The sequence below is a fragment of the Seriola dumerili genome, unplaced genomic scaffold (assembly GCF_002260705.1).
Source record: "Seriola dumerili isolate Sdu_G_001 unplaced genomic scaffold, Sdu_1.0 BDQW01000066.1, whole genome shotgun sequence".
In the NCBI taxonomy this organism is placed as follows: Eukaryota; Metazoa; Chordata; class Actinopteri; order Carangiformes; family Carangidae; genus Seriola; species Seriola dumerili.
This window is the reverse complement of record NW_019174321.1, coordinates 2,628,606-2,640,179: the sequence shown is the minus strand read 5'-3', so window position 1 is coordinate 2,640,179 and position 11,574 is coordinate 2,628,606. Positions and strand designations below refer to the sequence as shown.

The following is an 11,574-nucleotide window of genomic DNA, read 5'->3' as shown; positions in this document are numbered from 1 at the left end:
GTGAGAGTTCCTGGTATTTCATGTAAATTTAGAGGGAAACTCACTGAGACGTGCTGCACACATATGGATTTACATGCAGGTCTGAGTACAGTCATGTGAAACTCTAAAGTTAAAGATAGTGTAGAGATATGAGTCAAGGGTCAGGGGCTGCGTGGTGATTTTGGCAGCAACTTTCATTCACGGTAGAAAAACATACTCTCGAAGTATAAACTTGCAAATGTAATATTCTAAAAAAGTCAAAGGTTTGTTTTCATCAGTCAGGCCACTGAAGTTATATAGCTGAAATTACATTGAGCCACTGTGAGAAAAGCGTTAACGTTACTTCACTAACCCCATAATCTACAGTAGCTGTGTAGTGTACCTTCTAACAGGTCTCATCCAGATTTTAAATTGGACATAAGGTTTAAGATATAAAACACTAATTTTGGTGTGAGAAATTAGACAAAGTGGCATTTTTCATTATACAACGTGAACAACTGCAGAAGAGTTATACTTCATGCATGGACCGATTATTGAATATTAATACAATAATATTAACAAATAAATACATTGTTTGCATTAATAATGATTTAGATTTTTTTTTATTACTAATACAACAAATTTAGAAAAATTAATTACTTAACTAAAGCCTCCTTAAATCAAAATAAGGTGGTGCGAATTTGGTTCAGGCACATTCTACGTCGCATTGTTTGGGGTCCTCAGTGGAAGCTCGGCGCCAGTCTCCCGGCTGTAGCTGCCGAAGTAAATACGAGTGAAAATAATAATTAAAGTCAACTTGTTAGGGAACTTTGGATCTTCCGTCGTCCAGCAATGAATCTAGAACTGCTCGGTAACCAACAAAAAACCTTTCTTTGTTTTCTGTATCGTTCCTGTTCGCTCTATGCTTGTTATGGTTAGCATTGTAAGTTAGCCTAGCATGTTAACAGCAAGTGATACAAGTTACAATAAAATCATATTAAATATTAGAATCGCACAGTTAACTTTTTGTTAAAATGTTTACTTTAATTGGGCCCCTAACATATTGTTTGAGCCTGATTAATACTTATCTGTTAACGTTTGTTATTAAACGGAGGCAGTGTGTCAGTTAGCTAACGTTAGCCTCGGTACATTGTCTCTCATTGTACTTTAATTAAATGTTCTATAGTGGGGCGTTGTCATACGTTTTATTCGTAATTTCGTCTTTCTTTCTTCTCTTAACGTTAGCAGGACCACTGGGAGATTAAATAAAAACAATGCGTAGCTGGTCCATATGACAGGGGGAAGTGTTACTGTTTAAGAAAAAGTTGTACATTAACGAAGTTGTTACTATGCAGAATGGAAGAAAAACACTACAGTTGCAGTTCTTCTGTTTTTACCCAAATGGATAAAGGCAATACAAACCTTAAAAAATAGTAGGAAGAGTATCCATGTTGACGTAGTCTAGGTTTCAGGTACACCTGGTTTGTAAAGCTGTGGATACAGGAGCTTAATTCATTTTTCTCCCTGCTGTATGTTTTCCTTGTGAAGTTCTCAATCTGAACTGAGGGTGTAAGGGATAAAGTATGCATAATGTAATCCATGGCTCAAATACTCTGCTCTACCCCAGAGTGAAAGAAGTGGAAGGCTGCGTTGTGTCTCTGAGACAGCTATCACTTTAGTGCAGTCTTCATTTATGATTACTACTCAGTTGCGTGAAAGTGTTTCTCATCACTGTCTCTTGGTTTTTTCCTCTCTTAGAGTCGTTCGGGCAGAACTACCCAGAGGTAAGCCGCCTGAGCTTTTATATTTGTGCACTAAAAATCATCCAAACACATATACAGATGGAATATGGGTTTTTATTTTTGGCCACAATCATGTGCTAAGCTGCTTCAGTGGTGTACACAAACTGTGCCTGTTGTTTCATTGTGGTTGTGTATCTCGTTAGGAGGCAGATGGCACTCTGGACTGTATCAGTATGGCCCTCACCTGCACCTTCAACCGCTGGGGCACCCTGCTGGCTGTGGGCTGCAACGATGGCCGCATCGTCATCTGGGACTTCCTCACACGGGGGATCGCCAAAATCATCAGTGCACACATCCACCCAGTCTGCTCTTTATGGTGAGACACATTGTACAATGTGTAGGGTCATCACTGCCATGTGAACGTCCCATTTTATGTGCCAATACACTCAAACCCAACTCAATTCCTTTGTTGAATCTCAGCTGTTAAAAAACCTCTGTTCAGTACACTCCTGCTCGTCGTAATCACTTTTACTGTGTTGTAATACAGCCAGTAAAGTAGTTGAAATGAGAATGAAAAACTAATTTCATTTGCAGTTTAAAATGATATGACATTTAAAATGAAAGAGAGGGTTAGACATGACAGAGATCATAAATTACTTTTAATGGTGAGTTACAGAATGCAATATAATTTTGTTTGTGTGTTTGTCCGTGTGAAGCTGGAGTCGAGATGGCCACAAGCTAGTTAGTGCCTCCACAGACAACATTGTCTCACAGTGGGATGTCCTGACTGGAGACTGTGACCAGAGATTCCGTTTCCCCTCACCCATCCTGAAACTGCAGTACCACCCAAGAGACATGTGAGTGACTGGACAGCATCTGTCTGTATGTGAGGTCATCGGAGGTTTATCTTTTGGTCTCCCATGAAGAGTTTTTGCCAATTTAATCCATCCTGATCAGTGATAAGCTCATGTACTTTGCTATTTTATACTAACAAATTATGTTTGTGTTTTAGGGACAAGGTGCTGGTGTGTCCCATGAAGTCAGCCCCAGTCCTGTTGACTCTCTCGGACTCTAAACATGTTGTCCTGCCTGTGGACGATGACTCAGACCTGAATGTGGTAGCAGCCTTTGACCGACGGGGCGAGTACATCTACACTGGCAATGCCAAAGGAAAGGTCAGTCTATCTATCAGTCAAACTGTATTCCAAGTGCACTGTTCATTCACATCACTGCATTTTAAGACAGCACAAGTAAAGGCAACCTGATAACACATGGGCTCAAATGCCCCCGAGTTCCCACTTGGACCTGAATAAAGGCATAAAGCGCCCCAAAAAATAATTTAAAAAAGGAAAAGCTCATAGTTTCAAGTTTTCTATGTGCAGAATTAGAACATTTCTGACTCTGTTGTCTCCCCAGGTATCCCCAATCCAAAATGACACTGTCATTTATCAGTGCATACACCCATCCACAAAGACTGCTCCAATTTTTAGCTGAATTGTACCACCTGACGTTTTACCTGAATTTATTCATTTTTCTCCACTCACATTTTACACACAAAGCTGTTTGTGTTTTATGAATCACATACAGTGTTTTTACTGTTTTCTGTCACTGTCTTGTCTCCCTCTATCTGTTCTTACAGATCCTTGTGTTGAACACAAACACCCAGGAGCTGGTGGCGTCCTTCAGAGTGACCACTGGCACCAGCAACACCACTGCCATCAAATCCATCGAATTTGCACGCAAGGGCAGGTGAGAGGCAACAGGAGGTCATTCTGTTTTTATACTTGGACTGATGAACGAGCACAATGACAATACAACCTAAACATTGAGTTCTGGTTCATTTGATCTTGTTTGTCTTCTGTGACACAGTCTAACTGACTCCATGTTTATTGTCGAACAGATCCATTTTACAGTATATACACAGGATCACAGAACACAAAAAACTCTCTTCAAAAGGCCGAGCTGTGAAGGCAGAGTTCTTCTTCTGCTTTCTTTTCCTCTCTCTCTAACTTCACCTGACCTGTGTCCACCTGTCCTGTTTTTTGTGCAGTTGCTTCCTTATAAACACAGCAGACAGGATCATCAGAGTGTATGACGGCAGGGAGATACTCACCTGTGGCCGAGACGGTGAACCGGAACCCATGCAGAAACTGCAGGACCTGGTCAACAGGTATACCACACACAGGATGGTGCCCCATTAAGCCTGAGGACATGTGTTGTTGGGGATACAAAACATGCTGTTTGTTTGAATTTGGCTGCTAAAGGTGATGCTAAATTGTAATATTTTTAAGTTCGAACTTGCAGTGATAGAATTGGCAAGCATTCTTCCATTCTGACAAGTGTTTGCATAAAACTTGACGAGAAAGAAATTTACAACCTCTTGTAAATATTGCAGCGTTTGGCCGAACACTTTTTTTTCTATACTTTGTTTATTGGCTTTTTGTTAATTTCGAGTAAACAGCAAACATATATCCCCTCAATAACACTTTTGGTAAAAAAATAAAACTTGTGTGTGTGTGTGTGTATATATATATATATATATATATAATAAGTGAGCGATTATAGACAAGGGAGAAAAGGAAGAAGAATTAACAAATAAATAGAAGACTACTCTAACTGTGTTACGAGTTACAAGCCATCTTGGAATGATGATGGTGGTAGTACCAGTACTCTGGGGCTAACGCTTGATGGCAAAGTGTCACTTGTTGTAGCGTCGCATCTGTTTCTTCTTCTGATCTCCGTTTGTTCATGTTCTCCTCCCTTGTTTGCTGGTCAGGACTCCGTGGAAGCGCTGCTGTTTCTCTGGGGATGGCGAGTACATCGTGGCCGGTTCAGCCAGACAGCACGCCCTCTACATCTGGGAGAAGAGCATCGGCAACCTGGTGAAGATCCTGCATGGAACCAGAGGAGAGCTGCTGCTGGATGTTGCTGTAAGGATGCCAGAAGTGATATTCTGGCTCAGTAGAACACAGCAGCGATTTATCCACTGGCACAACATGTCGATGTATTTTCAGTTATATTGAGACAATTTATTGTTTACAAGCAGATGATTTACCCATCTAACCTTTGACCTCTGTTCAGTGGCATCCTGTCCGTCCAATTATCGCCTCTATCTCCAGTGGAGTGGTGTCCATCTGGGCTCAGAACCAAGTGGTAAGTAGACAGTAATATTAAAGACTGGATGTACATGAATAAACAGTGTCACTGATGTGTTAACAGTCTTAAATCGTTCATGTTTCTGATACTCAGAATCAAAAAATTTGGCTTCATGTGCGTTGTCAAAAACACATCTGAGTTGATCTAACATGGTATTATGATGTAATTGGTCTGTGAATCTTTGTTTGTCCTCAGGAAAACTGGAGTGCGTTTGCTCCAGACTTCAAAGAACTGGATGAGAACGTGGAGTACGAGGAGCGAGAGTCTGAGTTCGACATCGAGGATGAAGACAAGAGTGAACCTGAGCAGACAGGTAACACACATACACACTACACATTGACTGCTCACATGGGGTCTGTGGTTGTTCTCATTCATGCAGTTTTGACTTTGGTTGTGAAGTAGTGTTTGAACAGGGTGGAGCTTTGGGGTTATAGTGTAGAAAGCCTTACTGAACACAGTGTTTTTACAACAAGCGGAGACTGGGGTTGAGACAATGTGTAAGAAGAGAAAGCAATTAAAACACTAAAAGATGACGGTATATAATTCCAAGTAACGTTTTTATCGTATAGCATTGCCCCTAAGCCCTTTGCCAAAGATTTACAATGTAAGGAGTCCCTTTGTTAATTTGTTTGTGGGACAGTTATTTCCTCTCAAAATCCAAATACACATAGAACACCCACCTAGACACAGCTACACCGCTGTGTAGCACAGATCTTTCCCGCTCAGTCTTCCTTTAATTTATTGGGTACACTCCAACAATACTTTAGGTGTGTCCCTGTTCCATATCAAATAAAGTGACAAATTAAAATGACTACATTTATTAGCTCCAGTGTGCTATAAACTGACATTGTTGACCCACAATGCAGTGGACAAAAAAATTTGGAGCTACCTGCAGTTGGAAATAATTAATACAAAGTGTGGACGGTGGTTGAAGAGCTCCAGGAACATCTCAGCCAAACAAATAGTAAAATAGTGGTAAAAGCTTTCTCCTTGTTAAGATTATTTTGCGGTGGCAATTTAAATTAACAGTTTGACTGTGAAACAGAACAATAAGAACAATATTTCTTGTGTACTCCCTCCTGAATTATTAGTTTTATTCGGACAGCAGTGACCCTTTGGTTCTTCTTTCTTGACACAACCTCAGTATCACATACGTTTGAATTAATCCCCTGAGATAAACGTGAGCCTGCCGACTGTACGTTGTCCACCACCTGCTCTGTTATTAATCAAATGCACTGATCTTGCTGGTTTCACTGGTTCTCTCTGGATCTCTCAGACGTTAACATGTGGTCATGTTGCAGGCGCAGACGCTGCAGAGGATGAAGAGGTGGATGTCACCACTGTCGACCCCATAGTTGCTTTTTGCAGCAGGTGAGAAAGAACAAGACGACCTGCTACATCACTGCACTACATCAGTGTTCAGAATTTTCGATTACATCTTAAAGAGTTTGCTCTTAAAAAAACTCAGGCACTCAGTTGAATCTTTCTTTTGTTCCTAATGATCTCAGCAACTATGAATTGACTTCACCAATATCTTCATGGTGGACAGACCAAAACATTTTGCAGCTGAATGTTGACAAAACTGAGATAATACTTTTCTCCTGTTGTCAAAACAGTTCAACATTCCTTGGGTTTCTTATCTCGCAGTTAACAAGAATTTGAGGAACAGCCGCATCAAAACTAGTTCAGTCATACTGCTCACCGTTAGCTCAGAATTATTGTAATAGTTAGATCTGAGAAGGTCAACCATGCCTTTTTAACTTTAACTTTAAAACTCTTCCATCTCAACTGTTTTTCTCTGTTAAACTCTGGAGCAGCTGACTGTATCATGTTAAAGTGGTTGATTCTGTTAATACTGTTAATACATTTTGTTTAATACTGTGTCTGTTTTTATCAGCATTTATTTTACCCTGTTTATTGTCGGTGTTTGTGTCCTGTAGTGATGAGGAGCTTGAGGACTATAAGGCCTTGCTGTACCTGCCTATTGCCCCTGAAGTTGAGGATCCAGAGGAAAACCCCTTCGGCCCCCCACCGGATGCCTCGGTCCAGACTTCTGCCCCAGAGGACGCATTGGCTGGCGGTGACAAGAAGCAGCGACAGCCTTCATCTGACGGAGGCCCAGCCAAAAAGAAAGCCCGCACCACCACCATAGAACTGCAGGGGGTGCCCAGTGACGGTGAGAGAGAAGAGCGCAACAATAAATACGCCCATCAGAAGCCGTGTCAGGGTTCTGGTTTTTACATACTAGATACTGGACAGGACCTTTATTTCCATCAACTGGAAACAGGAAATTAAAAGCAGGCCATTTTTATTTCCCCTCTTTGATCATATTTGTACAAGAAGCCCCCTGTTGTCTGAGCTGGTCCTTTTTTTATTTCTTTAATTTGCTGTTGATGTGAATGCAACACTTGCTCCATGGTAACCTGTTGTCATTACAATGTACGTTTCCACAGCACCAATTTCATCAGTTAAACAACTGAATCATGTCACACTCAACACTCAGCTGCTCTCACTTTCTCAGCTTAACTCCAATGCTGCTTTCATGCACTAAGTAATTCGAGTCGGTTCTAGTTTGTCATTCAGTCACACAAGCAGCCCGGTAAGTAGGTTGGTCTGTTGGTCCACCACTTTGGTTCAGACTAAAATGTCACAGATGATGAATCCTAATGATATTGGTGATCCTCTGAATTTTCCTGTAGCGTCACTATGAGGTCAAAATTTTCACACAGCAAAATATCTCAACATTTACTGAATGGATTGACACAGACTTTGTTAGTACAGACACTGATGTTCCCCTCTGTTTTTAGTAAAACTGGCGATGCCATAAATATACGTCCAGGCCCCCTCATCTGGTTAAAATTATTATTAATTATTAAGTATGAGCAAAACTAGTGACACTCCATCATCTTTAGCACTAGTACTAGTACTTTGTGTTTAGTCTTAATTAACAAATGTTATCATGTAATGAAAATGTGATTTAAACTTGAGACAATTTCACTAGAGGCAATTGAATACCAGTGATTCATCATTGTCATATGTCTATTAGCATATGAATAATTGATAACATTAGATTTTCCGTTATTGTGACAAAGCTGATCCCTGGTCTGTCCTCTCTCTCCTCAGAGGTTCACCCCCTACTTGGTGTGAAGGGGGATGGCAAGTCCAAGAAGAAGGCAGCAGGTCGGCCCAAAGGTTCCAAAGGTAAAGACAAAGACTTCCCCTTCAGGCCGAAGCCCTACAGGGGCGAACGGCCCTCCTTCCCCGTGGAAGCCTTGGGCAGCTCTGGCCCAGGAGTTGGAGTTGGAGGCGGAGGAGGAGGAGGAGGAGGGATGAAGGGCAGGGCAGAGGGGGGCCTGGCCCCAGGTAAGCACGCCACCGCCCCTGCTGCTGCTGCTGCTGAGTCTGGGAGCTCTGCTAGTCCTGCTGCCCTGCTAGTCTGACTGACACCCCACCAACCCAGCCTGTGTCCAAAGCACCCCCAACCCCTCCCTGTACTGCTTCCTACCAACACCCTCCCCCACCCCCCCACCCACCCCACCCCTCCCAACCACACAGCTCACTGATAGACCCCCACAGTAAAGCCACAGTCTGGAGGTCAGAACTCAAAACAACCCGTATATCACAGTTTGACCAGTTATCACCCAAAAATTATAAATAGATTATTATTCCAGACTGTAACTGTCTCATCTTATAAGCAATGACAATGCTTTAAAATACTATCAATATATTGCAAAATATGTTTGTGATAACAATAGATATATGATTAAATACTACACTCAATACTGTGACTTGCTGATCTGATTACCACTGATTCTTTCACAGCAAAGCCAGCAGCGACTTTACGTTTGCTTACAGTCATACTGTTGTTGCTGTACATAGTCATGACATAAATATGTCAACGTGAACAATATGGTATGGCACACCCCAACAAATGATAGCAGTGACACAATGACCAGGCGTTTCAGGAAATTACTGAACCTTTTTAAAAATGAAATCAAATATTAATGATCTGTTTTTAAACGTTTACATCTTCAGTAGGAAATCATGGGCTTGGGGCTGACTGGAACAGACAGAGTTCTGAGGCTGAGACGGACTAATTAATTGGTGTTTGGTCTTTTCATTGTTAATTTCCAAATTAATAACACCACACTGATCCTTTAAGTGTAATTGTCATTCTACTAAAATATTACCACATAATCTAATAAAGATCTGACATTAGAAAACACCAGTAAAGAATAATTCGATGATCAGTTGTCCACATCTGATCCAACAACTGTCTGATTTAGAAACAAGTTGTTTCTAGTCACATGTAGTTTTACTGTAGCAGAATTTACATTGACTGCTCTTATACCTACATAGCTTTATTTCTTCCAGACTGTGGCTTTATGATTGTATAACCTCTGCTAACCTCAGCCTCATTCTGACTAATTTGCTGTCATTTAAACATTGGCGAAGTTGGACTGTGGTTGGCAAATGGGTGTTGACGTGGCTAACGGTGGGATGGTACAGCTTGTTTCCCTGCAGGCTAGCTGGCTAGTCTACATCTACTTCCTGCTTGGCCTTTGACCCTCCTGCTCCCACTCCCACCTCGCTCCCTGGGCTTGCCATGTGACATAAACGTTTGTCTGCAGCAGCGCCGCTCAGGTTCTGTCGTTTCTGTTTCTGTGTGTCGGAGTGATGTGGGGTGCCAGTGTACGTGTTTCAGTCTGTATTCATGTCTGAACTCATCCTACTTTGAGCTTCAAATAAAAGTAAATGGCTACAAGACACTGCAGGTGTGCAGTATAAATAAAGATTTTCCCCAGAGTCCAAGATGTACAGCTTACAGTGAACAGGCCATTATTATTCAATGAATAACTGCACTGGAGGTGGGATGCTTAGATGGATAACATTGGTTTTTTAAATGCACTTAAAAGAAAGTTTGTTTTGGGGGAATTTATGAACTTCTTTCTTCAAACAACAGTGTATCCATTCAGCCAGTGCTTCTGTGCAGTGTCATCGGCTACAGTGTTGGCTGTTGGACAGTCTACAGTCGATGAGTTTTGGGTTTGGTCTCTGTACAGGCAGGATGATGCCAAACCTGGCAACCTCACTGTGATAACAAGACTTCAGGAAACTGCACACAGGCATCACCCTGACTGCTGTTTGTCAAACTGGTGTTTTTTGCATTTCTGTTTGTGTACACATTAAACAAACAAGATACATGTTTATTTGTGAGCTTAAGATGTGTTGAAAGATGCATTTTTGAACGTTGTATAGAGCCAGGTTAAATGTTTCCCCCTGTGCCCTATACTGAATTTATCATGTGAAGTAAATTTCACTCTTCTTCCAGTGTTTTTCTCCGTATTGACTATTATTTGAGACTTGACCATCACTCAATTTCTGCTATTTATTTGAGAATTCACAATAGTTTAATCTAAGGAGGATAATGTGTCAGCAGTGTCTTGTTGGTCATGATGTGTCAGTCTGACAGTATTTGTGTTTGTCTGCAGGGAGCCTGGTCTCACAGTCGTACAAACAGCATGACATTGGAGGGATGGACTGATCACTGCTATGTACACTTGTGGAGGAGCACCAATAGGCTCAAACAAAGGGACACAAATCCTGATGTCATGTACAGACTGTGAGTGCGCAGCTTGTTTGGTGTACAGACTGTTTCCTCTCCCAACCAGAGCACAGCGTCACAGGGAACCCCCTCAGGCGGGATCACACACAGGAGCCGACAGAGAGCGTGAAGCAGCTGAGTCGTCACAGTAGATATCACATGTCCTCTGTTTCTGTAGGATTTGTCATGTATAGAACGCCTGTCTCCTGATAGTGTGTGTGCGTGTGTGTGTGTGTGTGTTGTTTTTCTCGTTGTTTTTATACATATTAAAACATTCTGATTTATAAATAATGAGCTGCTGTGTGGATTTCTCTTCAGGCCTGAACTAATCTTAAATCCGGACAGATGATGGCTTTCTGAGGCACAGGTCGAGTTTTGAAAGCTGAAAAAGTTTCTCATAATTATTTATCAGCTAATGTATTTTAAAAACGTAAACATAACACAACACAGGACAACATGACAGTGTGGCATCCGCATACTTTTTGACGTCTGCAATGAGGCAGCATATTTTGCAGGAATCTGTCTCTTGGTAGTCCACCACCTCTTATGATGAAACTGATTAATGCATAATGTTACAGTTTTTGAAGCTCTAGAAATTTTTCTCATCAAAGAATGATATGTAAGCAGACGGAGTAGTGTTTAACTCTCTGAACGGCACTGAAGCGCGTTCCTGTCAGGAAGACATATATGAAAAGTAAATAAAAATATTTTCTTTGAGATACTCAAAAAGATCATTTTAATTGTCAGATCTTTGTTTAAATGTATTAGTTACACAATTGTGACATTCAGTTGTGCAACTTTAGATCCTTAAACTGGAGCTCTGTAAAGAAACCCAAAAAACCTGCAATAATATCTCTGACCGAACCCACACGTATTATAATCCGAATTTGACCTTTTTTTTGTCAAGAATAACAAACTTACAAATATACATTTTAAAAATCACCTTTTTGTCCTGATGTGGAATCAGATAAGAACTGCAGCCTCATTTTCATAGAATATATTTTTCTTCACTGCTTGCTAAGGTAAAACTGTTAAAACTTTATCTAGGAAAGGTTTTTTAACTATTATATTTGTTGGTAAGCTGCTTCAGATACCTCAAATACAGAGAGGTCT

At 41.1% G+C, this 11,574-nt stretch overlaps 1 protein-coding gene across 2 annotated transcripts; it reads left to right on the top strand.

Annotated features, from left to right (window-relative positions):
* The first annotated feature begins 702 nt into the window (after positions 1 to 702).
* rbbp5 (RB binding protein 5, histone lysine methyltransferase complex subunit) lies at positions 703 to 10,752 on the top strand. 2 transcript variants are annotated; one of them, XM_022742038.1, is made up of 14 exons: positions 703 to 829; positions 1,717 to 1,742; positions 1,904 to 2,076; positions 2,417 to 2,557; positions 2,713 to 2,875; positions 3,340 to 3,449; positions 3,751 to 3,870; positions 4,477 to 4,630; positions 4,782 to 4,853; positions 5,052 to 5,169; positions 6,158 to 6,227; positions 6,797 to 7,032; positions 7,980 to 8,057; positions 10,349 to 10,752. In XM_022742038.1, exons 1-14 carry the CDS (start codon positions 811 to 813, stop codon positions 10,399 to 10,401), a joined length of 1,533 nt encoding a protein of 510 aa, XP_022597759.1. In that variant the 5' UTR covers positions 703 to 810; the 3' UTR covers positions 10,402 to 10,752. The 2 variants fall into 2 exon arrangements, with proteins under 2 accessions (XP_022597759.1, XP_022597758.1); XM_022742037.1 differs by having other exon boundaries at positions 7,980 to 8,219.
* Positions 10,753 to 11,574: the final 822 nt, after the last annotated feature.